Raw genomic sequence first — 27338 nt, 5'->3', positions numbered from 1 at the left:
TTAGAGATAAATGTCTCCAAGGCTTATAGAATATATTTTCTAAAATGTAGGATGCCTTAAAGTGTTCAGAACTATAAACTCTCATCTAAGCCACATTGTCATTCTGCCTTTACTATTCAACAAACATTTATTAAATACTTAATATCAGGCAATATATCAGTCAGGGTCTAGTCATAAGATAAAAACCATACAAGTAACTTAATATTTAAAAATTATTTAGTAATAAAAGGTAGTTAACTACTAAAAGGCATAAAAGAGGACTCTAGGAATTCCAGAAGTAACAAATGCAGAAAGCAGCTACTACCCCCAGGCTGAGATTGCACAAACACGGAATAAAGTAAGTAAATATAAGAGCTCCCCTCCCTCAACCAAAGCTGCTTCCCATCTCTTTTGGAAAGAATGTGGCTGCCACAGGAAACTTGCCAGAGGGAAGCCCTTTCCTCCTGCTCTGACCATGCGGTGACCCCATACCCTCTATTGACAAAGCCAACTGCAAAGGAGAAATGTTTAGAGTTCAGCTCTGGTGTCACAAAGAAAGGCAAAGAAGGGCGGATTTGGAGTGAGAGATCGTAAATCAATAACTGGCACAGACACCGTCCTGAGTGCCAGAGTCAGAGGCATAAAAATAAATTAGAATTCTCTCCTTTTAAGGATCTCATAATCTAATGGAATCACTATCATTAATAGACTATTACAACATATATCAGGCCAGGCACAGTGGCTCACACCTGTAATCCCAACACTTTGGGAGGCCAAGGCAGGAGGATTGCTTTAGCCCAGGAGTTGGAGAACAGTCTGGGAAACATGGCAAAACTCTGTCTCTACCAAAAAAAAATTAGCCAGGTGTGGTGGCACACACCTGTAGTCCCAGCAACTTGAGAGTCTGAGGCGGGAGAATCACTTGAGCCCAGGAGTTTGAGGTCGCAGTGAGCTGTGATCATGCCACTGGGCTCCAGCCTGGGCAACAGTGAGACCCTGTCTCCAAATTAAAATAAATAAATAAATAACACTTATCAAACATGTATTTGCATGTAATCAGATGCAAATGACCTATCTTCTTCTGTTTGCCAAATCTGGTCAATCTATACATAGCCTTATAGAGAAAACACTAACAAATATGAGACATTAAGACATAAAGATAATAAATATTCAATTACCATGAAGGGCCAGCCAGAACTGCTTCTACTGAATCTTTGATTTACCTCTGCCCTTTCATTTGGAGAAACAAAAGGCAGATCAGTTTCAATGCTAAATCAAATGAATTTAGTGATTTTTCACTAAATGAGAAACAATGTGAGGGACACAAAAAGGAATGTAACAATTACTGAAGCTTATCATTCATTTGGGAAGATACACACGTGAAAATAGACACGTCAGCCAGGGGAGCGGCGTGAAGAGCAGACGCCGCGGCCTCCACCACCACTGCCATACGCAGTCTCTAGACACACTCTAGTCCTACGGGCCACGCCTGGGCCTTGCTGCCAGGAAGCTTTGGCTGGCAGCTCCGCTTGCTGCGTCTCAGGTTTCTTTACCTCCAGAAAGAAGAAAATTGACCCCTTGAATTCGGGAAGTTCAGTGAAGAGTCTGAAATTAGGGTCTTATTTCAAATTTAGACGTGGCTAATTGAGGTGCAACAAGACCCAATGGGCCAAATACTGGAAATAAAATAAGCCAGTTCAAACTAGTGCTTCTGAGAGAGTCTGCTGTTGGCAAATCAAGCCTAGTGCTTCATTTTGTGAAAGGCCAGTTTCATGAATATAACCTCACTATATTTAAGATTAGTAAGAGATAGTAATCATTTAGTAATAGTGTTGAGACTGTGGTGGCTCATGCCTGTAATCTCAGCACTTTGGGAGGCTGAGGCAGGGGGATCACCTGAGGTCAGGAGTTTGATACCAGCCTGGCCAACATGGTGAAACCCCATCTATACTAAAAATACAAAACTTAGCCAGACATGGTGGCACACACCTGTTATTCCAGCTACTCGGGGGGATGAGGCAGGAGAATCGCTTGAACCCAGGAAGTGGAGGTTGCAGTGACCTGAGATCATGCCACTGCACTCTAGCCTGGATGACAGTGAGACTCCATCTCAAAAAAAAAAAAAGTAATAGTGTTGAAGGCCAGATTAAATGTGAAAAAGATGAAAGCAAATTATAAAGAACAAAAGATCTGATTTTAAATAAACCGGACTACTAAAGCATTTTTCCACACAAATTGTAGTTTTTCTTTTAAAATTAAAACATCTGGGCAGCCCATCAATGATAGACTGGATAAAGAGAAAATGGCACATATACACCATGGAATACTATGAAGCCATAAAAAAGATGAGTTCATGTCCTTTTCAGGGACATGGATGAAGGTGGAAGCCATCATTCTTTGCAAACTGACACAAGAACAGAAAACCAAACACCAAATGTTCTCACTCATAAGTGGGTGTTGAACAATGAGAACACATGGACACAGGGAGGGGAACATCACACACCAGGTCCTGTTGGGGGGTGGGGGAGCTAGGGGAGGGATAGCAGGGGGTGAGGGGATTAGAGAGAGAGAATATTAGGAGAAATACCTAATGTAGATGACGGAGGGATGGATGCAGCAAACCACCATGGCATGTGTATACCTGTGTAACAATTCTGAACGAACTGCACATGTACCTCCGAACTTAAAAAGTATTAATAAAATAAAAAATAATAAAGATACAAATAAAAGTGGCAATATGCACATTTGCAACAATAAATGATATCAATCTCCTATACTGAAAAAAAAAGTAGAAAATCTGATCAACCTTTTTTTTTTTAAGTTAGGGAAAATTTTACAAGTCTTAGAAACTTTATCTAAACCTCAACATTTAAGGCATAATCGATGGAACACAAAACACTATTTAAGAGTGTTTAGAATACAGATGCTCAAATTTTCACTCCAGGATATTCAGAATTACATGTTATTTATTCATTTGTCTCTTCTCCAAAACAAAACAAACAAACAGATGAACAATAATCCAAAGCCGGTGGTTTATTTTGCTAGTATGGGCTGAGTACCCCTTAACTGAAAGGAACCAAGTGTTGCTGATTTTAAAATATTTGCATGAATATAATATCTTGGGAATGGGACTCCCAAATTCTAAACATGAAATTCATTTATGTTTCATATATCTCATACACACAGTCTGAAGGTAATTTTATACAATATTTTTAATAATTCTGTGCATGAAAAAAAATTTGACTGCATTTTAACTGCAATCTCTCACATGGGGCCAGGTGTAAAGTTTTCTACTTCTGGTGTCACGTTGGTAATAAAAAGTTTCGGATTTTGGATTGTAATGCTTAACCTGTATCAAACAATACAGGTCCATCCATCTTTCTTGGCATTATAAGAGCTTACATGTTGGAAGAGGACAAAGAAAGTTGAATACAGTTTAACTGCAAAACCGTAACTGAACTGCTTTTAAGATACAGCCATGATCTCTAATAGCCTAAATGCCTTAAATCCAAGTTTGAAAAACACTGCTTCATTTTTACTGAAAATGTTTTCTAGAATCTATAATGAGACACTTTCCAACTTCTTACTTACACTGAAAAACTAAATAATATCTTTGGCCAAAAGTGGTATCAAATCATCAGAATAAAATTTCCCCAAAATTATACCTACCACTCAACTTTGTTATTCCAGAATATGAATATTGAAATTACAAAACATGTCAACACTAAAGGAAAACAAAATTACTTGCAATCTAATTCAGACATGAAGTATAATCTTGCACTTGTCACTAATACTTTATAATCCACACCACAAATGCCTGAAGTGGTATAATCCCTGCATTCTCACTTCATGTTGCATACTGGATAAATCTTAAAAAGCAAATATTTATTGAGTTCTATATCAAAACAAAACCTCCCAATAACCCATATGTAATACTATGATCTGGCCACACCCGCACGTTCAAGCTTTCATTTAGTAGTCCCCAAATCTCTCCCTCAATCAGAATAGCATATTTACCATCTCCTGATTGTCATAACTACAGTGTCTTGGATCATAATCTATCAACTGAACTGCCTTTTTCCCTTCCTCACACCCAATCAAAGGCTCAACAAAAGCTCCACATCCTTCATGATACTCACCATTACCTTCCCTGCTGAGGCCATTTTTTCCCTCTTTTGAACTTATTATAGCCTTACTAATGTTATTCACTTGCCATGCAATCATATATTATCTTAAACCATAGTGTGACAAAGTTGTAAAGAAAGCATTCTGTAGACTTAAAGTGTTTGGCTAAACACTGTACTAGTTCTACTCTTACTAAACTACGTGATCTTCCACGTGAAAATTAATTTCTCTGTGTCTCAGTTTCTTCATTTGTAAAATACAGCCGCTATAAGCCACAATCTCACAGGGCTATTTTGAAAATCAGAGATTAAGCCTTTCTAGTTCTCAGCAACAACTCGATGTTTTCTAGATAACTGAATTAAATGTTTAACATGTAACACCAAAAATATGGAAATATACACACAAATATATGGATCAATACAATACAAACAGATAATCATACCATTCCTGATCGTATTTAAATCTTTAAAATTCTGCTGGGCGAAGTGGCTCAAGCCTGTAATCCCAGCACTTTGGGAGGCCGAGGCGGGTGGATCACAAGGTTAGGAGTTCGAGACCAGCCTGACCAAATAGTGAAACCCTGTCTCTACTAAAAATACAAAAATTAGCTGGGCGTGGCGGTGCACACCTGTAATCTCAGCTACTCAGGAAGCTGAGGCGGGATTCAAGGGATTCAAGGGATTGCAGTGAGGCGGAGGTTGCAGTGAGTTGAGATTGTGCCACTGCATTCCAGCCTGGGTGACAGAGTAAGACTCCATCTCAAAAAAATAAAAATAAATAAAAATAAAAAATCTTTAAAATTCTATGATAATTTAAGTTAAGAAGTACTACATTAAGAAGTATGTAGGCAGTGATGTGGTATGGGCTGACTTTTACGTAGGTGGCAAGTGTACTCACAGCTCTCCACCTTGATTGCCCTCCTATGCAGCCAGGCCACTCTGACTCCCGCAGAAGACTAAGATTTTGCCTCTGAAGAAACTAAACCAGAGGCACAGGAGAGTTTAGATTTAGTCAGCTGCATTGGAAACAGCATGATTAAGTGAAAGTCTACACGCTCAGAGGTAGTACTCACCTTGGAAACATGTGTAGCATGTTTCAGTTTGTACAGTCCAGGCAGGAGATTAAGAGATTCTCCTCTAGAGAAACCAAAAGGCTTCAAAGAAAAGACCAGTAGACAATGACATTATGGGCTACCTAAGATAAAGCTGGCTTCAGTATTACCAAGTTATTCTTTAGTGAAGCTAAATAAGCCCTAATCACATACAGAGCTTCCAATCAGCTTTTAATGGTCATCTCTTAAAAATGAAAGCAATCCTCAGACATCAAAAAAGGGACTGGAAAGCATTTTCTATAAAAGACCAGAGTAAATGCTTTAGGCTTTGTGGTCCATATGCAGTCTCTGTAGTGTATTCTTCTGCCTACTTTGTTCCCCTAATACTTTAAAAATGTTAAAGAACTGTTTGAATCCAAGAGATGGAGGATACAGTGAGCCAAGATTGAGCCACTGCACTCTAGCCTGGTGACAGAGCAAGACTCCATCTCAAAAAAAAAAAAAAAAAAAGTAAGACAAAAGCTGATGACAGGATCAATCCAGAACATAACAATATCTGACTAACAAAAGTGAGACACAGAAAGAAAATAGGAGTAGAGGGACAGAGGGAAAAAATTCTCAAAGACATAATAAAATAAATTTTCCAAACTTGATGTTTCCAAATTAAAGAGCCTACTAAAAGCCCAACATAAGTAAAAGAGATGTTCATAAGGTACATGATCATGAACCTTCAGAAAAAGACAAATCAAGAGACAACTGTAAGTTACCTCAGAAGAAAAATAAAGCAAAACCAGGTATGTGCAAAAGCTTAAGTATCACCATGACATAGTAATTCTTAATAGCACTTTTCAAGGTTGGGAACAGTGGAGCAATGCCTTCAAAATTATGAAGAAAAATATTGATAATCTAGAATTCTATATCCAACCAAATGCCAAGAACAAAATGAATATAAAATTAAAACACTTTCAAAACTGCAAAGTCTGAAGATAGTTACCTACCTCACATGTACCCTTTAGCAGAAAACTCCACCAAAACATTTCAACAAATCAAGAAAGAGAAACACTAAATTCTAATAGGAGAGAAATGTCAAGGACGGAGTCAAGGACGGGTAGGACAATTTCCTCAGAAGAAAGTATTTTAAATATTTTTACCTTCAAGCTGAAGATAAGCTTCCAAATGATGAACAGGTTCAATTTTTAGGTCTAAAATGGTAAATTTCTCTCAGATTTAGAATAACAATTTAATATCATATACTTATAAAAGTACTTTTATGGGCTGGGTCCAGTGGCTCACACCTGTAATCCTAGCACGTTGGGAGGTCAAGGTGAACAAACTGCCTGAGCTCAGGAGTTCATGACTAGCCTGGGCAATGTGGTGAAACCCTGTCTCTACCAAAAATACAAAAAATTAGCTGGGCAGGGTGGCACGTGCCTATAGTCCCAGCTACTTGGGAGGCTGAGGCATGAGAATCGCTTGAACCCAAGAGGCAGAGGCTGCAGTGAGCCGAGATCATGTCAATTCACTCCAGCCTGGGTGACAGAGCAAGACATTCTCCCCTCCCACCAAAAAAAGTACCTTATTTTTCAACTTAATTTATAAACACTTTAAAGGACCAATTCTCTTATTAAGAAAACACTGTCTATATCCTAACATCCTGTGATTATTCAAAGATATTTTATCAATGCTTTTCTCAGAAGAAAATAAATAGAGACCATATTCCAAGAAGAAATATTTTTTACCCATACACAAATATGATAAATAGTATCCTATGGAATAAACAGATTTCTCAAAAAACTTTCACAAATTTATTATTATCTTTTTAAAATAGAACACATTTCCACTCAATTAAGTAATTTTTATGTTAACTGAGTTTTTCTATTCTGTGAAAAAAGATTCTATTATTTTTCTGACTACTGCTACTAAATAAAATCCCTAATTTTTTTCTATTCAATAATTAAATCTTCCACATCTGTTTTTCCATAAGGCAACTAAAATACTCAAAATACATTATACTTCACATTCTATATTGCAAAGAAACCTAGAAATTATATCAAGAATTTATTACAGATATACACTGAAAACTAAGAATAAGACCTATTAAATAAAAACCTTTTAAAAATAATCTGATCCTATCTTCCAATGTTGAAAAAAAAATTTTAACATAATTTTTAAAATATTTTTCATACTTTCTTAGTATGGAGGTTCCTTTAATTGCAGAGAAAAAGAACCTAAATTTCCCTTAGAATATAAGCAAAAAACTATTGTGCATGTTTAAAACACCATTCCATAAAAAAGCTTACAGCCAGCTTCAACCTAACTGGACTGTGAAGAGAAATAATAGCCAAAAATTTCTGAAAGCATAATACACAAGCTTTATTTAAAATACAAAAGAAACCATCTTTTTGTTTCAGAAAATCTTTTATTTTCAGAACAAAATTTTACTTTCAGAAAAAAATTATCACTTTGCAGCTAAAAAAGTCAGACCTCAGTAATAAATTAATAAACAGAAATAATGTTATATTACCCCAAATCCCTATTTAACTCTAGGTTTTTGTCCTGAAATCTCAGTAATATGACAGCATTAATGTCACCAACAAAAGCTCCAAGTTCATACAAGAAGCAAGCTTTGACATACCATGCTGTATACAAGTTTTCAAGATAAAATAAGTACCTTGGCTCAGATTCAGTAAGTCTGAGTTTCCATTCCTTCTCTCACTAGAACTAAAATCTTATGCAGTTTACTAGTGTTCTGCTTTTCCTAATTAATCTAAAGCAGAACATTTTTGTAAGTGAAAGAATATAGTGACTTAGAACCTTGGAAGGAACTTAGAAATGGTGACTCAGTTGTACTAGTTTGCTGTAGTTGTCTACATGCCACAGCAAACAAACGCAACATTTGTAGACCTTTAATTTACAAATCTACATACAGAACTGAATATTAAATCAGAAAACTTTAGAATTTATTTTAATTTAAACTAGTCACAACTTTTAGCTTTGAATAAAATTTGTATGCCTTACAATGAGTGAAAATTAAAATTTTTACATAGCCATGCAAACATACATAACAGGGTTTTGTACCTTAAACCTCCACGTTGTAAAATACAAGCACTGTGGAAATGTGACTAATGATCCAGGCCTTCAACCAAATATAATAGGACTACTGAGAAGTTTTATCACTCTTTGTAGAAGAGCTTTCTTCTCACCCAAATTCACATAATTCACTCAATATTACTCTCTATGCTACAGCTTATTTCTAAGAAAGATTCTTGGGGGAAAAAAAATCTATGCATTGTAGAATATTTTCATTTTTAAAAGTTTTACTTCCACCAAAGGACCTCTGGCTTTGCAAGCAACATTTTCACCTTTTTCCTTTTCATTTTTTCATAAATGAAAATGATATGCTTCATATTCATAAAATGAGTACACATTTCTACAGTGACTCTAAGACTTCATGGACCATCATACAGGAAAGACGTTTACTAGAAATACTCCATCTTTACTGCAAGCCTTTCTTTACCTTTTTCCTTCCCCATGTCATATAACTTGGCATAAATGGTATTGGAACACACATACTTGGTCAGAGAAAATAATTAGAATTATAAACGGGAAAGAAGAGTAGAGCCGAGAATTAGTTTGGGTTTGGAAGTGAGATTCTAAGCAGGTGTAATAGCTAAAATGAATGAACAACTCAGGTGACGCAGAAAGCAGAGCTGATGTACAAGAGGAGACTTGGTTCCAGGTTTCAGGGTTCAAGGTTTTAGGTACATAAATTTTAAAAAGTCATTCCTGTGCTTTTTGAACTTTCAAGATTCTGTATAATCTTGAAAAAATTTGCTGTCCTATGTATGTCAAATATAAGTGATGGCAGAAATAAAACAAAATGGCCATGGAAATAGAAAAAAAATTCTTCCTTTTAAGTGAACTGATTTTTAAAGTTTTATGTGTCTAATTTGGGGACCACTTTAACAAAAAACAATTCATCAGTAACAACTGCAGAGAATTTCTGAATTAACTGAGATATGTATGACTAAGAAATTAAGCAAAGCTATTGTGCTATGTAATCAATGGAGACATGTGTTTGCCTAATAAGTAGGTTCGTACAAGAAAACAAAGAGAAGCCAGACAGAGGTTACCTCTGCTAGATTCCAACCACCCGGTATGAAAGGAAAAACAGGTTATGTTATAACTAAAGATAAAAGATAGGCTGTAAACATATTTCTCTCTGGTGTTAAGGCCCAGAAAGAGGCAGTGATTTTCCTTGAGTCCATCATGCCCTGCCCCATTCCCGAGCGCCTTTTGCTCCCCCAGGTGGAGGTGAAAGTCCCTTCCTCCCTCCTATCTGAGGATGTAGCTTGCCTGGGCCCGGCTGCTGGCCCCATGGTATGGCACAGCCCTGCACAGCCCTGTACAGCCCACCCAGCCCCAGGTGCACCGACAGAACCCAGGAAGGGGACTTCTGGTGGAAAATGGAGCAGTGAGCACATGCACCGTCCCTCCCAGGAGCCCATTCCACTCACAGTAAAGGAGCAGGCGCTTCCTTCAAATTCTCAACAGGGAAGAACAAGGAGAAGACTCATCTGCAGTCAGGAAACACCCACGCATTCGTGCAAGATGAGAGGATGGAGTCAAGTCTTTGCTCAGACGTCACCTTCTCCATGGGGCCTACCTGGGTTGGGCCCTTTATTCAAAGTGCAGCACCCCACTGCCTGGTTTTGTTTTTTTCCATCACACTTATTACACCCTCTAATATGTCTGTGTTATTTACCCATCATATTTACTGTCTATCCCCACTAGAGCAGGGATTTAGTCTCTGCTGGGTCTCAGAGCCTAGAATACTGCCTGGTATGGAACAGGTACTAAAAAATATAGAATAAATGAATGAATGAATGAATGAATCAATCAATCAATAGTAGAGTAGGGACTGGAAAAGCAGTATGTGGAGAGGAAGGAACCATCTGCCCCAGACCTGGAAAGGGCACAGAATGAGGCGTAGAGATGAAACAGGCCTCCCAGGAAGTCTGTAATCAGAGCCAGAGCCCTTCCTCCGTTGCTGAAACCATGGGACGACCATAGGTCTCCCCCGTCTTTAAGGGTGACAAACGTGAAGGTTTTTCTTTCGAAAATTGATGGCCCCAGGCCAGGCGCAGTGTGGCTCACGCCTGTAATTCCAGCACTTTAGGAGGCTGAGGCAGGTGGATCACCTGAGGGCAGGAGTTTGAGACCTGCCTGGCCAACATGGCAAAACCCCATCTCTATGAAATGTACAAAAATTAGCTGGGCATGGTGGTGTGCGCCTGTAATCCCAGCTACTCAGGAGGCTGAGGCATGAGAATCGTTGAGCACAGGAGCTGGAGGTTGCAGTGAGCCGAGATGGCGCCACTGCACTCCAGCCTGGGCCACAGAGTGAGAGTCTGTCTCAAAAAAAAACAACTGATGACCCCGGATAAGAAACCCTTTCATCCTACTCTTTGGTCTCCCAGCGCAATGCTGGCTCCCCCACCACCCCAAAACAAATCCCATCCCTGGAAGGCAGTGCGACGGGAGGTCCCTGAGGCTAGCAGCCTGAAATGCCAGCAGATCCGCTTTCCAGCCTCCAGCCCTGTGGACATGACTTTACCTCCTGTGCCTCAGTTTCCTCATCTATGAAATGGGTATACTGATCAGACAGACGTCTTAGGGCTGTTGCGGGGCCAGGAGTTAGTGTGTGTAACGTGCCCAGAACAGTGTCTGGCATCTGGCAGCCTGAGGAAATCTTGTTGCTAGGACATCATCGATTTTATAGAGAAGTCATGCCTCACCCCAGTCAACTCTTACTGGCCTCACCCTGGAGACAGAAATGGACCAAGAGCACAAACATGGGAAACCAAGACGAAGCAACGGAAAACAGACAGTTGGGCGGCTGCTGCCACCTGCTGGGGAGCACTGCAATCTGCAGGTGTCGGCTGAAGGTGGAGCCCTCACGCTCTGCTGTCAGGGAAGAAATGACACACAAGTGCACGGACCCTGGACAATCGTCACAGCAACCCTCTGTGGTAGGGAATAGGGGAGATGAGGATGGGGTGAACTGGCAGGGGTTTAATTCAACAAGGCTGACTTCTACCCTTTTGGTGGATGGACCTGTGTTGGGCACTGGGAGGTGAGGAAGGAGATTCCACGCATGCGCACAGACACACATGCGCGCGCGCGCGCGCGCGCGCGCGCACACACACACACACACACCCATATCCACACAGCCAAATACATACATACACAGCATGTATATGCAGAAACACATTCGCGACTTCAAAACGTTCATGGACAATGGAATTCAAGGATAAAAACAAGAAACAGAAAATTTCTCAATGTAAGTTCCATCAAGGTCAAGACACTTCGGTGAGCGAGGAGACCAGCCACTTAGCTCCTCCCTAAAGAACTGAGGGTCCTGGGAATTTTACCGTGGCGACGCCATCTTTTTTACATTATTAACTGAAGAAAGGTGCCCTTCAAAGGTGTATTTTTAAGATTAGGAAACAAAAAGAAGTCAGAAGGTGCCCTATCAGGACCGTCAGGTGGATGCCTAATGATTTCCCATGGAAACGTTTGCAGAACTGCCCTTGTTTGATGAGCAGGGAGCAGGGGCATTGCTGTGGTGGAGAAGGGCTCTCTGGTAAAGCTTTCCCGGGTGGTTTTCCGCTAAGGCCTTGGCTACTTCCTCAAAACACTCCCATCACAGGCATGCTGATGCGGACGTGGAGGGAGTCACTGAGTGGCAGTGAGCTGCGCTGAGGGCGTGTTTTATGTCACATGGCATCACAGACCTGGGCTTCCCAGGGAGTGCACAGACAGATACGGATGGAAATGGGAAGAGGGAAACTGGGAGGGGCCCTGAAGGAGAGGGGTCCAGAGGCTTCAGCAGGATTTGAAATGTTGGATTTGGCAGAGAATGCATTCATATATTTGCTTATCTAAGAAAAAGAAAATAGAATTAAGAGTGAGGAACGCAGGACTGTGGGGTACAGGGAAGGACACAAAGCCAAGGCGTTCAGGCCTCATGCGGGTGCCCATCTGGGCTGTGCATTCCCTGCTGTCTCTGCAGGAGACCTGGAGCAACCATCTAGCACTGTTCTGGCAGCTCCAAAAGGTCCAGAGACCCATTTTTGCCTCTTTGTAGGTTTTATTTGGTAGATAGTGCCTAACATTTCTGCCAAATTTGCATTCCTTCACAGCCTGGGCATACACGTTTTAGTTTTCCACAGTGGCTATCACTCCCTAGTGTTTAACCCAAGGCCCCTTCCCTCTCATTTGTTACCTGCCTGGCCCCTGAAGGCATCTCAACTCACAACTACTGATCAATGCTGTGGCTTCTGGGGACTTCTGTGCAGAGCTTGGAGGGGCAGAGAGCAGCCTCGGAAGGATGGATGGATGGATGGATGGATGGATGGATGGATGAATGGATGGGTAGGTGGATGAATGGATAGATGGGTGCGTGGATGCATAGATGGATGGATGGATGAGTAGGTGGATGAATGGATGAATGGCGGGGTGGGTGGGTAGATGGGCAGATGGATGGATAGGTGAATGGATGGATAGGTGAGTGGGTGGATGCAGGGCTGTGTGGGTGGGTAGATGTGCAGATGGATGGATGGGTGGGTGGATGGATGGACAGATGAATGCATGGATGGGTAAGTGGACAGAGGATGAATGGGCAGATGCATGGATGGATGGACAGATGAATGAATGGATAGGTGGATGGATGGATGGGCAGATGGATGAATGGATGGACAAATGGACAGATGAATGGATGGATGGACGGACAGATGGATGAATGGATGGACGGATGGACAGATGGATAGACAGATGAATGGACGAATGGATAGATGGGTGGGCAGATGAGAGGCTTCACGATGGGTAGGAGGGAGGGGAAGAGGGAACAAGATCATCCTTGGGCAACGGCTGTAGGAATGTGGGCTGGTGTTCACAGAAGCCCCATCTCACCATCTGAGAGCTGTCCCCACCAACCCTACGTCCTATTTCCCAACACAGGCCCACATTCTCCCTCATCTGGGAGGCACAGGCAGAGAAGGAAAGCTGGTTGAACCGGACCATGCACTTGCACCCAGTGCTTTTCAGCTCTTCACCCTGTTCTCACATGAGAAAACTGAGGCTCTGAAATGTGGATGCAGTGGTCAGTATTTTAAGAATCATTTGCTGGATTCCCAAACCTTTCTTCTACCACATCACACATTCCCAAATAATTAGCATTTGCTCAGTATTTTATGAAGCAGACCATATCCACTATTCTACATGATTGCCTCAAAAAATCCCAGCGAACACTACTGTTTCTTAAACTTTAAAGTTTAAATGAAACTTTAAAGAGAAAAAAAAAGGACGCTAAGGCCTGAGCAGCCTTGGCAGTGCGGGGGCTCACCCTCAGGACTCCGACCCCCAAGACCCTGACTTTGTCCCTCCTCGCCCACAAGTGCGGCCCAGAGTGGCCCTTCCTGGGTTGGAAGGTGGGTCAGGTCAGGGGTCCTAAGGGCACATGTTCCCCAGGGAGGACACTTTTCTAGGTGAGAGAAGCTACAGGTGGGTGTGAGACACAGATGGCTGGGGCGGGGCACATCCCACCTACAGGGAGCGGTGTCTGCTCAGCACTTCTGTCACAGGCAGAAAGCTAAGCCCATTGTTACTGGAACTTTCCATTTTAAAAGAAGACAGACATCTGAATTTTTTTTTTTAATGTGAAACCTCTACATTTAAAAAATGTTGACAACTAACTTAAAAAATGTAATCGTGCATTCAAGAGAACTTCAAGGGGCGGGGTCCATCCTGCAGGCCCCGCCGACAGCACCGGCTGGTTGAGCCCAGGTGACTGGGGGCCTGGAGCTGGGTCAGGAGCAGCTCTGTGGGGGGCAGGCCTGGGGCCAGCTGAGAAGGCGGTGAGAGAGCTGCCCATGCCCCTCTCCATCCTGGAGGCCCTCTCTCACCTGCTGGCTGAGGCTGGGCGGGGCTGCCGAGCTTTGCATCAGGGCCTTCCCTCTTCCTTTGGTTTCAACGAGAACAGCCACTCCAGGTTGTTCTGCAGCCGAAAGCGGGGAGTCCCCTAGGGGAATCAGTGGTTCTTTAGGAAACACACAAAGCAGAATGGATTTTACTTCCCTTTAATCAAAAAATAAATAAATCCACTCCACAGGGACTTTTTTTTTTTTTTTTTTTAAATGAGGAAAAAAGTTGAAAGAACAAAATAAAACAAACAAAACCAAAACCTACAGAGACTCTTCACTTCTGGCCCACAGGGAATCAGTAGCCAGGGAGGGACACAAGAGCCCAGCCGGGCCTGCCAGGTGACTCACAGGCCAGAAAGGAAGCCCCGGGCTCCGCTCTGAGGGGCTCAGTCCCACCCAGGGGTTGGGATGTCCTGCCTGGGGAGAGGCCACAGTCCCCATGGGCAGCAGGGCACACTGCCCCTATTCTGCAAGGCGTATCCCACAAGGCCCTTGCTTTCAGTGGCACTCGGGCACTCAAGGAGCCAGGAGACCCTGCCGAGATGGCTGGAGTCTGGAATGTGAGGTGTGCACAGGTGGGGCCAACTCCAGAGACCCCGAGACAAGATTACCAATTCCCGGTGTGATGAAGCCAGTCCCCAAGGGGCACGCCCAGAAGAGCCTGGGGCACTGGCAGGTGGAGAAGACCCTCTTTCCAGAGCTCCAGGATACTGGGAAACGTGTCGGGTTGTGGCTCTGGCCAGAGCACCGGTCCCCTGCTGCAGGAGGCTTGGCAGACCCAAGGCCGGGGCATGGTGGGGTCTGCCGAGCACCAGGTGGGGTGGCGTGGCAAGCGGTGGCTGGGAGGAGGGGACGCCCACAGGGGTCCTAGAGGTGGATCCACTTGTTCCAGTTGACCTCATGGGGAGGTCACAGTCCAAGCACAGTCCAAGGTGGGCTTGTAGAAGGTTATGGGGCTCTCACCCAGGCAGGAGGGCCCCTCCACTTCTTCCACCACAGGTGTAGAGAAGAGTGAGACTGCCCTCGGCTTTCTCAGCCAGCACTTCCGGATGCAGCCGAGGGATTCCAGGCCCTGTAGACACCAGACACACAGGTTATAAGCGCACTATACCGCCTGCTTATTGATTTATTCTTCAAGCGTTTATGGAATGAATTCTCTGTACTAGGAAGCCACTTCCCAGAGCAGGGGGCACCTGAACCGGGCATGAGGCAAGTGGGGATGTACCAGGAGGGTTCAGGCAAAGCCCTGGTGGGAGAGGCAGTGGCCTGAGAGTGGGGCCACCATGCTGAATGTCATGCAGGCCTGCAGTGGAGCTGCAGCCCAGCTTCCTGTGAGCCAAGACTGGCTTCCAGGTGAGGTTTTGTTTGGCCCGTGAGGAATCTGACACCGAACTTCAAGCTCCTATCTGCCAGAGGAGCTGGAGGCCCCAGCCACGCTAGGCCCTGGGAGCACAGGGCAGCTGTCAGCCGAGCAGGAAGCAGCCGCACCAGGGTGTAGCTCCTTGACCCGGGGGCCCTGTGAGCTCATGATTTAGTGACCCCTTGCACAGAGAAAGCATTAGAGGCAAGCACTCCGGGCACCCCATCTTCCAGCCTGGCCAGCAGCATGGAGCAGCCAAAGGACACTGAGGGACAGCCCAGGACAGGCTGGGGGAGGAGGTGCAGGTAAGCAGTACGGTGGTCCTGCATGCTGCCTGGAGCCTGCACATCAAGGCCGGGCCCTTGAGTCCACCCAGCTGCCTCCAGCCCCTGCTGAGCCCGGGAAGGCCTTGCACCTGGAACAGCTCCAGCATGGCAACAGGCTGCAGAACCTCCTGGTAGTGGTGCAGCAGGCAGCTCCCGGGGATGCCAGGCCTGGTCACGATGTGGTACAGCATGGCCTCCATCATGCCCTTGCACATGGGCAGGTTCAGGTGGCTGTCCACACCACGCCACGGCCGGCCTATGAAGGAGACGCTCTCACAGTTCCTGCAGGGCGAGGGCTTGGCATCAGGGCTTGGCAGGGGCAGGAGGGCAGCTGGTTCAGACAGAACACTGAGTCTTAGGGGTATCCTAGGCCCGGCCCAGGTCACAGGGCTAAGATTGGCCACCTCCTGCTCTCTGTTCTCCAAACTCCCCGCTTCTTTCCTGTCTGGACAGAGGGGCCCATAACCACCAGCTGGATGGAACCACGATGTGGGGCTCTGCTCAGATGCAGCTATAACCGAGGCCTCGGTGGGCCCACGCCCCAGGTCCCCCCACACTAGCAGGAGAGGGCCAAGGGTTGGGACTCCTTGATTTGCCAGCTCTCCTGGCAGCCCAGGAAGCAGCCACCTCCAGCCTCTGGCAAAGCTTACAGGAGTGTAATCCTGTAGCTTTGCTCCGTGCCGTGCGCAGGGTTCTGGGCATGCTCTTCTTGGAACAGATATTTCTGCTACTAAATCAGCGACTGAACAGTCACCCGGGGCCCAGGAGCAGGGTGGACCCAGAAGAGCTGGACACTCGGCTCTCATCACCATGGCTGGGCCCTGGCGGGGGCACAACTGAGCTCCTGAAAGCCAGGATACAGGGCACTCGGGCCCTGCTAATCTGGGGTCAGCGCACACTCATGGGAGGCACCCCTACCAGAGGGGCTTTTGCGGCCCCCTTGCCTCCTCTAATTCTGGGGCACAGCTGTCCCTGGGGGCAGCTAGGCGTTCAGGGCTTATCCCTCTGTGGACCTTTGGCTCATCTGCAGGAGCGGGTGAGGGGCCTGTGGGCCGTAAGGAGCTGGGCGGTGAGGCGCAGCTGATGGTGCCAGGTGTGGTCTCTGCCAGCGCCCTGGGCATCCTGGAAGCACAGTGCTCGTTCCAAGCTGACCCGGGTGCTGCCAGCGCCCAGCACACCTGCTGCTCATCCACTGCACCCCTCCAAGTGTCCCTGCCGAGAAGCATGGTGCTGGGCAGGCTGTCCGAGCCTGGACCTGGGGAGAGACCCTCAAAGACCCTCATGCAAATCCTTATACTCAGGCCCGGTCAAGAGCTCCGCCCCAGGCCCCGGAGCCAGAACTCCACATTCACCTTTCCCGCGCTGCCTGGGAGATGCTGATGGCTCCAAAACTCTCTGTGAACCCTGAGGGAAGAGGAAGAGGATGTGAGAGGCTCAGAAAGGCAGGGAAGCCCTCTCTGCCTCCCGACCTTCAGCATGGTACCCAGCACCCAGCATGAGCTGGGCACCTCGAGGCTCAGGAATGACGTGTCAAAAAAAGGACAATGATCATCTCCTCACAGAGTGGCCACCCTGGAGGTGGCGGGGCCAGGGAGACTGCCACAGACAGCGCCGTGTGCAAGCAGCGCCCCAGGCCCAGACAAGCCCCACACCGGAGGAAGCCAGCGAATACCTCATTTCCCACCCAGAAACCCTGACCACAAGGGTGGTATAAAACCTGAGGCAAAAACACCCCAAAGAAAACAAAAACGCCCAGAGAAGCCACATGAGAAGGCCGCTGCTGATGACAGATGGCGCAGGAGAGGAAAGGGCGCGCTGTCGCCCGAGGAAGGTGAGACCCGCACGCTGTCACTGTCCTACAGCAGCTGCTGCGGCACACATGCTGGACCCACTGCCTGAGCTCCGGAACTCACAGTGCTGCCTGGGGTGTGGGAGGCCTCTGCCCTCCCCTGGAAATGCATTTACAGGCGGCATCCTCCCCGCAGTGCTCAGGCTCTGAGAAGCTGAAATCAAGCCCCTTTTGTGCCAGTGGCAGGTTCCCTATCTGAGAGGAAGGTGTGGGGCCCATCAGGGAAGCTGGGAGGGAAAGCACAGGTGGGGTGGCGGACAGGGCGTGTGGTACCTCTGGGGTCTTCAGTGCCCTCTGGAGGCTGGGCCTGGCCACTCAGCTGCTCCTGGCCTGGGGAACTGAACTCCCCGACACCCTCTTGGTCTTCCTGCATAGCCTCCACTGCAGCAGTGTCTTCAAGAGCTGGGAGTGGAGATGGGGCCTGGGATTCTGCCCAGTCTTCTGTTCCAGGCCCAAGGCTGGGGCCAAGTCTGAGTCCTGGAGCGCTGGCCTCTTGGCAGGGGTCTCCCTGATCTTACTGGCCCATATGGCGTACCTCTTGGTGCCCCGAGGGCTGTGAGAAGGTGGTGCCTGCCCCTCGGGAGGGCTGTCCTGGCTGGAAGACCCCTCCAGGGGTCTGGCCTGAGGGTCTTCTCTCTGGGCATGGGTGTACTCCTCTCTGTCTTTCAGCCTCACAGAGTGCAGGAGCCAGGGCCAGGCAGAGCCTATGGCCATCAGGCGCAAAGTGTTGCCGCCGACCTCCAGCACCTGCTGCTGCTCCAGGAGGGCTTGGCGGGGCAGTAGACATGAGGAGTCTGTGGGGAGCCGGGGATTCTCCTCGCTGGTGATGGGGGACGAGTGGAGTGGCTTCCCCTGTCCGGCGGGTTAAGTCCCTGAGCAGCAGGTCCACGAGGCGGGCCCAGCTCCCAGCCCCAGGGCTGCCCCTTCTAGCCCTGTGCTGTGGAGCAGCCTCTCTTCCTATCCAGGCTCAGCCTGGCAGCTCGTGAACCATGTCAGCTGTGTGACCTTCAGAGAGCCACAGCTGCGCCCTCAAAGCGGACGCGAAATGCCCCAGTTTTCAAACGTTAATGACTCATTCAATGCTTAAAAAGAATGCACCATGCTATGCCCCACATCAAGTCCATCCTCAGCGTGCACCTGGCCTGGGAGCTGCAACTTTGGCTTCAGTGACATCCGGCTAACCTAAAGCACAGCTCACCTGGACGCAGTCTGCGAACGTCCTGGTACGCCCACCACCTGGCTGCTCCAAAGCCGAGAACCGTCTGCGCAGCTCCTCCTTGTCAATCCCAAAACAACCCATGGCTACAATGGCTTCCAGGATCTCCAAGGCAGCAGTCAGGTCTTCGGGACTATACCCAGAGAGCTCCAGCTGGAGGACAAACTCTTCCAAGCTGCAGATGTTTTCCTGGGGGTTTATCAGCTTGGTGAACGTGTCAGGGAGGCCGGAGGCTCCCACCGTTAGCTCTTCCAGAGGAGCGGCTGGGAGGACACGGAGGAAGATCAGAGGCAACTGGTAGAGGCCCTCCTCCCCTGACCAATGCACAGGCCACACTTAGGAAAGGCACGCTCCAGCGCACAGGGCTCACCTGCTGGGTGGACAGGCAGGGCCCCTGGGAGTCAGGCTCCTCATCCGTGACCCTAGGCCCCTGACTACAGCTGACTGGAGTCCAACAGCTGACGGGATTTCTCCTGGCCACTGTGATTTTCCTTCTCAAAATATAAAGTGAAGGGCACAGAGGCTGAGGACTGGGGTTCGAGAAATGTAAAGCCCAGTGCTCTGGCGGGAGTCCCTGATCGGGGACTCCTACATTTCCCATGGCTGGCTTCTGTTGCTTCCTGTGGAAGACGTCTCTGCTAAGGCCATAATCGATATGTTACCACTGCACTTTTGTCCAGTCCAAACTCCAGACAAAGTACAGAATTCTAATTGTGGTTACAAAACATATAATGACCATCATCAGCTTCACAACCACCTCACTTTATTGTGCTTCATGGATATTGTGGTTTTGGGGTTGTTTTTACATGCTGAAGGTTTGTGGCAGGTCTGCATCAAGAGATTCTTACCGTTGCCACGCTCCTAACACCTGGTGCTCCATCTGTGTCTGCCATGCTTTGGTAATTTTCATGATATCTCCACTTTTTCATGATTATCACATCTGCGACGGTGACCTGTGATCAGCGATCTTTGACGTTACCACTGTAATTGCTTTGGGGCCCCATGAACCACACCCACATAAGACAGCAAACTTAACTGATAAATGTCATATGTGTTCTGACAACTCCGGTGGCCAGTCATTTCCTACTTCCCTCCCTCTCCTGGGACTCCCTTTTCCTGAGACACAACAATATTGAAATCAGGCCAATTACAATGGCCCCTCTGTGTTCAAGTGAAAGGGAGAGTTGGACATCTCTCACTTTACATCAAAAGCTGGAAATGATCGGGCTTTGTGAGGAGAGCATGGTGACAGCCAAGACAGCTGAAAGTCAACGTTAGCCAAAGCTGTGAGGGCAAAAGGAAATTCAGAGTGCTACTCCAGAGAACACACGAACAATAATAAAGCAAAAACAGCCTTGCTGCTGACATGGAGAACGTTTCAGCGGTCTGGATAGATCACATCAGCCACAACATTCCTTTATGCCAAAGCCTAATCCAGAGCAAGCCCCGAACTTTCTTCAATTTTATGAAGGCTGAGAGAGGTGAGGAAGCTGCAGAAGAAAAGTTGAAAGCTAGCAGAGGTTGGTTCATGAAGTTTAAGAAGCCGTCTCCATAACAAAAAAGTATAAGGTGAAGCAGCAAATGCGGATGGAGAAGCTGCAGCAAGGTGTCTGGAAGATCTAGCCAGGATCAGTGTGAAGGTGTATACACTAAACAGATTTTCACTGTACACAAAACAGCTTTATATTGGAAGATGCCATCTAGGACTTTCGTGGGTACAAAGGAAAAGTCAGTCCTGGTTTCAAGGCTTCAAATGACAGGCCACTGTCTTGTTAAGAAGTAATGCAGCTGGTGACTTTGAGTTGAAGCCAATGCTTATTTCCCATCCCCAAATTCTTAGGGCCCTTAAGAATTTTGCTAAATCTATTCTGCCTGTGCTCTATAAATAGGACAGCAAAGCTGGATGACAGCATGTCTGTTTACAACGTGGCTTCCTGAACATTTTAAGCCCGCTCGAGAGACCTACTGCTCAGACAAAAAACAGTCCTTGGCCAGGCGTGGTGGCTGATGCCTGTAATTCCAGCACTTTAGGAGGCTGAGGCGGGTGGATCATCTGAGGTCAGGAGTTCAAGATCAGCCTGGCCAACATGGTGAAACCCTGTTCCAACTAAAAATACACAAGTTAGCCAAGTGTGGTGGCACACACCTGTAGTCCCAGCTACTTGGGAGGCTGAGATAGGAGAATCACTTGAACCCGGGAGGAGGATGCAGTGAGCCAAGATTGCACCACTGCACTCTAGCCTGGGCAACAAAGAGTAAAACTCCATCTCAAAAAAAAAAAAATTCCTTCCAAAACAGTGTGCTGATTAATGATGCCCCCCGGTCACCCATGAGCTCTGATGGAGATGTTCAAGGAGATGAACACTTGTTTTCATGCCTGCTAACACAACAGTCATTCTGTACCTCATGGATCAAGGAGTCATTTCACTTTCAAGTCTTATTTAAGAAATACATTTTGTGGCCAGGCATGGTGGCTCGTGCCTGTAATCCCAGCATTTTGGGAGTCTGAGGTGGGTGGATCACCTGAGGTCAGGAGTTTGAGACCAGATGGGCCAACATGGTAAAACATCGTCTCTACTAAAAATACAAAAATTAGCCAGGTGTGGTGGCAGGTACTTGTAATCCCAGCTACTCGGGAAGCTGAGACAGGAGAATCAGAAGAATCACTTGAACTTGGGAGGTAGAGGTTGCAGTGAACCAAGATCACGCCATCGCACACCAGTCTGGGTGACAAGAGTGAAACTGTGTCTCAAAAAAAAAAAAAAAAAAAGAGAGAGAAGGAAGTACATTTCATAAGGTTATAGCTATTATAGTGATCTCTCTGATGGATCTGGACAAAGTAAATTGAAAATCTTCTGGAAAAGAGTCACCATTCTATTTTGAGGTGGTCAAAAATACCCACATCAACAGGAACTCATTCAATATCCCATAGCTGGTAAGTGACAAAATTGAGATTTGACCATAAACTTCAGAGTCCTGAGTCCCAGTTCTAACCACTATGTTCCTTTTATAATACATGAATTATGGGCCGGGCGCAGTGGCTCATGCATGTAATCCAGCACTTTGGGAGGCTGAGGTGGACGGATCATGAGGTTTGAGACTGGTCTGACCAACATGGTGAAACCTCGTCTCTACTAAAAATATAAAAATTAGCTGGGCGTGGTGCTGTGCACCTGTAATCCCTGCTACGTGGGAGGCTGAGGCAGGAGAATCACTTTAACCCAAGAGGCAGAGGTTGTAGTGAGCCTTGAGTGTGCCATTGCACTCCAGCCTGGGTGACAGAGCGAGACTCTGTCTCAAAAACAAAAACAAAAACAAAAACAAAACCTAAAAACATGAATTATGTAAAGCATTTAGCATTTAGCACGTGGTAACTTCTCACCAAGTGTTGGCTTTTAGTTTTATTGATTTTGTGCAACAAATAAAGATAGCAGAATTAAGTTACGAAAACGTAGAGGTTTGGGCTAGCAGTAAGGAAAAATTTTCTGACTATAAGGGCTATGAAGTGGCAGCTCCTTGGAGGCAGAATATGGTCCTTCTCTGGGGATCTGTAAGTACAAGATAGGTTATTGTACCTTCAACCTGTCTCTCAGGAGAGAGAACAAAAAAAATGATTGCTTAAACCTTCCTTTTTAGACTTCCACACTAAAAATACTTACCTTCATCCTTTGCATACCTTCCTCTCTTGTACTTCCAATGTAACTAAACAAAAAATAAGAAGGTACAATTCTTGGAGTAAAATTCCACTGAAAACCAGAGAAAAGAGACAGCTTCATTCATTTCTGGGCATGGAGACTGTTAGCAAGTTGCACACCTGGTTTTCCGAGCCAAAAATAGGAGCTTGATTAGAAAGACCTCTGCCCTGGGCTTCTGAAGACACTGGCTCTGCCCCCTGGCAGAGACAACCTTGGGCAAGTCCCCTCACCTCTTTGGGGCTCAGGGTCTTCGTGAGGCAAATGCAAGGGTTGAGCTGGAATACTGTGAAAGATACCTTTTTCTGTGAAAAAAAAAAAAAAATCAATCAGCTTATACCTCTATGTTCCATGGGGTATAGATACGACTTAATTTAGGACTTTTTCCTGTGGAACAATAAAATAAAAAAAAAAATACAAGATTACAAACACAGGGTAGACACATAAAGAAAAACCAAGGCCGGGCGCGGTGGCTCACGCCTGTAATCCCAGCACTTTGGGAGTCCGAGATGGGTGGATCACGAGGTCAGGAGTTCAAGACCAGCCTGGCCAACATGGTGAAACCCCATCTCTAAAAAATAAAAAAATAAAAATAAAAATAAAGAAAAACGAAAGCTTTTTTATTGTTCTAAATTGCACTCTATCATACACATTCTTTGGGTCTGAAGCCCATTTTTGTTTTCCACAGAGATGATTTGTTTGGATGGTCACAGAAGAGGGGACTGTCAGCCATTCTCTGGTGTTACAGGGACAGAAATCAGAGAGTCTCTCCCATTAACCACGAAAACACCAGCCAAATTGGGCCTACACCGAGCACAACTCGAATATCTGTTTTATGTTAAACAGGAAAATAAATGGAACTCTCTACTATGCATGTCAAAAGAGAAACTCACTATCCATGTGAATTTGGGGGCAACTGACTCAACCACTTCACACCTCAGTTTCTGCATCTGTAACATCAGGAAATAATGGTGTCTACCTGGTAGGACCAGTTTTGGGATTAAATCATGTGTGTAAAGGGTTCAGGAGACAGCCTATTCCCATTACATGCTAGCTAGTGTTCTGCTCCTCACCTATCGCCTATCTCAGTATTATTTGTAGTACTTCTGAAATGCCACAACCTGGTGCCAGAGGTTTGCCTCTTTTCTGTCTTTCCCTAGATGTTAAGCTTTATTCACATCACCTAAATGTTAAATGCCACTCAAATGTTAGATGAGATCTAAGCTTTTTAGAAATTATATCAAGGTAGGTGGAATGCTGTATTTTCTCCCTAATTTTAGGAAAATTACACAATCAACAACTACATGTTGAGTTTCTACCATGTGCCAGGCACTGGGCAGGGAAAAGGATGTCAGAGAGTTCAAGAAGTTTCCATCTTAATTGATGAGGCAAGACAATCTGTGGAAAGATATGTCAATGTGTGGAGAATAATGTGACAAACCAAGTGAACTGTCAGTGAGCATCAGAAAGCACAGAGAGGGGGGCGTGGTGATCTAAGGAGGCTTTCTAGAGGAGATGGGCTTGCATTGGGACTTGAAGGCTTCATAGGATTTGAGACAGCAGAGGAAATGAAGGAAGACTCAGAAACTGGGTTGGGGTGGAGAACTAGGGAGTGCAGAAAGAATGGTGTGAACAAAAATGAGGAATCCAGAAGCACCCTGAACTGACCAGCTTGAAATAACAGGTTTGGGGAAGAGACCAGTAGGAGGGCAAAGCTGGGAAGGGAGCGTAGGTTGTCTTCAGAAGACCTGTTGAGGAATCCTTAATTTTTGTGCTATATGATAGGCATTGTTTCTCAGGAGGTGACTCAGAATCTACTGTCATAAAAATTTGGAGCTGGAAGGATCTTGAATATTTGGTACTTTGCTTGAATTTATATATATATAAATTATATGTATATATATATTATTATTATTATTTTTCATAAAAAAGAGTCAGAGTTTTGCTCTGTTGCCCAGGCTGGTCTTGATCTCCTGGGCTCCGGCAATCCTCCACCTTGGCCTCCCGAAATATTGGAATTACAGGCATGAACCACCATGCCCACCATGGTACTTTTTTCTTAAGTTGAGAAAACAGACACATCTAATGGGAAGTGACACAGAATTATGTAGTGACCAAATTAGAATCTAGATATTCAGGTTCAGTGGCACCTCCTGTGGATTACTGAGTAAAAATAGTGCCTGGGTAGGTATACAGACTGGCCACCTTGGCTACCCCAGTTTACTCCCAGAGGAAGCAAACAGCTTTAGATGTACTGGCTCTGTTTAGCACCTTTAATAATTGAGACAATCACTCTTGAGTGCAGCAGATCTAAAGTGGGGCAAGTTTTACTGCCATAGTCACGTAGGTGATGATTCCAAGTCTTGACTACTGTAGGTCTCACAAGTATGCTCTTCTTTTGCAAGAGGAGCCAGCAAGAATCTCATTCCTTGGCTATGAGATTCTATAGGGAGAGAGGAGATGGAGGGAGGACTTGATAAACCCAGCCAGGTACTCACAGAATTCTTGAGACAATGTGTCCTGGTGGCTAAAGACAGCATAGGCTCATGTCCAGGGCATGCCACTTACTAGATATGTGACTCGGAAAAGTTTTTAAAACTCTTTGTGCCTCAGTTTCTTCATCTGTACAGTGGGGATATTGTAATGCCTACCACATGAGATTCTTTCAGAATTAAATTAATTGATTTTATCAATGAGTAACTCAGAGTCATTTGGTTAGATATTTTGCATATCGCTCAGCAATTTGCATTCGGGTTGTTTTCTTACACGTGAGGAAGTAGGCTGAGCCAAAGAATAAAGCCATAGACAAGCTTTATTAAAAGAGAGGGAAGAGAGGGAAGAAAGCCACCTGTAAACAGTCTGGGAATAGCGAATCTTGTTTGCATAATTTTTGAGCTAAATTCACTAGCTAGAAGCTGGCAAAAAGATTAATCTGTGCATTCTGTCCCAGTTGGTCCTTAAGTAGGCCAACTGGGAATATCTAAAACAAAACAATTTTAGTCATTTATGGATTTTTCCAGAAAGTCTTGAGAGTTTAGTTATGAAGATGTTCCAGGCCTTCCTGCAGTGTTTTCCATCAGCCTCTGTACCTTAGTTAGGCTAGGTCTGTCCTACTCATTCTCTCAAGAACTTCTCAATGTTAAAAAGCACTTGTGACAGTGCCTGACACGTAGTAAGCAGTATTATCATTCTAAGATAGTTTAACTGTGAGGGAAAGGAAATTAGGAATGATCACAGTACACTTCAGGTGAAAGGGAGAAGAGAGGCAGCCACAGGGGAAATACTACTATTCTAGTTGACTCTTAGAATTGCCCATTTTATGCTGGAGGTAGTCCAGCCACTATTATAGAATAGTATAAAACTTCTGAATCACATTGATTATTGCACTCAGGATTTCTATAGGTGTGCACTTGGTTGACAGGAGAACTAAAGGTATACTTGGATGAGAAGATTAAACTTTACAACCACAAGTATCCAGGACTACTGAAAATAATACGGCACCCTGAGAGGAAAGGTCTGGCTCAAGCCTGCAACAGTGGCTGGGAAGCTGCCACAGCAGACGTGGTCGCCATCTTGGATGCTCATATTGAAGTCAATGTTGGATGGTAAGGCTCAAGGAGGCTGATGCTTCTGGAAAGGGCAGAGAGGAGATCTTGGGCATGTATTAAACACAAGACAGGATGCTGTGGACATAGGGAAAGTCAGCACCAGACCTTAAACAGAGGGAAACTCCAAAAGAGCATGCTTTTATGCAGGCATTTTGCTTGGCTAAGAGAAGTAGCATGGTGGAGAGTATTGAGAGTTGGATCATAACACTGACTTTGTCAAATGCTTTGTGAATTTGAGTAAGTGACTTCACTTAACTAGACATTGTATCTTTAACTATAAAGATGAAGAGATTAGCCTTTGTTTATTTTAAAGGTTTTTCCCCAGCCCTGAAATGACACGATATGATAAAGAGAGCTATGTTCTTTAGAGAATGTGGAGAATCAGACAGGAAAGAAGCATCATTTTGGAAACAGGGAGAACCAAGAGATAACGTAAATTCAAGGAGTAATATAAATATTGATAATCCTGCTTCACAATGGCCTGAGGGTGCTCCCTGGATACTAATTTCAAACCTGTTCTTGACACGGGTTGGCTGCTAGCAGTCTCAGCTACCTCAAAAGGTACAGAGATTCTCTGGACTCTGGAGCGTTCTACTCACAACTTAGCACAGCCTAAATGGAGGAGGTGCTCAATGTTAGGGCAAGGTGCTTGGAGCAGCTTGCTGCACGCTCTTCTTCTAGGGCAGAGCCAATCTTGGCTCGGATTCAGGAAGACCACAGCGTGATTGTGTCTCCTGTGTTTGACAACATTCATTTTGACACCTTTGAACTGGATAAGTATCAACTGGCAGTTGATAGGTTTAACTGGGAACTCTGGTGCCACTACGATGCACTGCCACAAACCTGGATTGATCTGCATGATGTCACTGCCCCAGTGAAGTAAGTCTAAGCAGGTTCAGGGAATGTGGATAGCACCTGGGAAGGCAGGGATGAACTGCATGGATTTTGTTTATCTTTGGTGGTAGTAATTGGGGTGAGGTGGAAGGAAGGGAGGGGTTGAGGTAAAGGACAAGGGATAGAGGGAAAAAACATCAATGAGTTATCCCAGTTAAGAAATTACAGACATGTTGGGTTATTTAGAGACTTTCAGGCAAAAATCAAGCCTTCATAGCCTGCTAATCAAGCCTTCACAGCCTGCTAATGCTTGG

The 27338-nt window shown here is 45.4% G+C and overlaps 2 protein-coding genes and 1 pseudogene across 2 annotated transcripts in view; 2 read left to right on the top strand and 1 right to left on the bottom strand.

Annotated features, from left to right (window-relative positions):
* Positions 1-10801, top strand: part of DYRK4 (dual specificity tyrosine phosphorylation regulated kinase 4) — a 60678-nt gene extending 49877 nt beyond the window's left edge. The window contains 2 exon segments of the mRNA XM_064376810.1: positions 9389-9825; positions 10636-10801. Of these exon segments, the coding sequence (XP_064232880.1) occupies positions 9389-9825; positions 10636-10801 (603 nt within the window).
* A 4205-nt stretch (positions 10802-15006) lies between these two features.
* LOC105719697 (general transcription factor 3C polypeptide 1-like) lies at positions 15007-19724 on the bottom strand (annotated as a pseudogene).
* Positions 19725-20108: 384 nt separating this feature from the next.
* GALNT8 (polypeptide N-acetylgalactosaminyltransferase 8) overlaps positions 20109-27338 on the top strand; it is a 40632-nt gene continuing 33402 nt past the window's right edge. Inside the window, 3 exon segments of the mRNA XM_064376809.1 lie at positions 20109-20163; positions 26004-26187; positions 26872-27069. Coding sequence (XP_064232879.1) covers positions 20109-20163; positions 26004-26187; positions 26872-27069 — 437 coding nt within the window.

Source organism: Aotus nancymaae, unplaced genomic scaffold (genome assembly GCF_030222135.1).
Source record: "Aotus nancymaae isolate 86718 unplaced genomic scaffold, 86718_ANA_hifiasm-v0.15.2.pri h1tg000016l, whole genome shotgun sequence".
Lineage (NCBI taxonomy): Eukaryota > Metazoa > Chordata > Mammalia > Primates > Aotidae > Aotus > Aotus nancymaae.
Note: the sequence above shows the minus strand (reverse complement) of the source record. Positions and strands in the feature narration are given on the sequence as shown.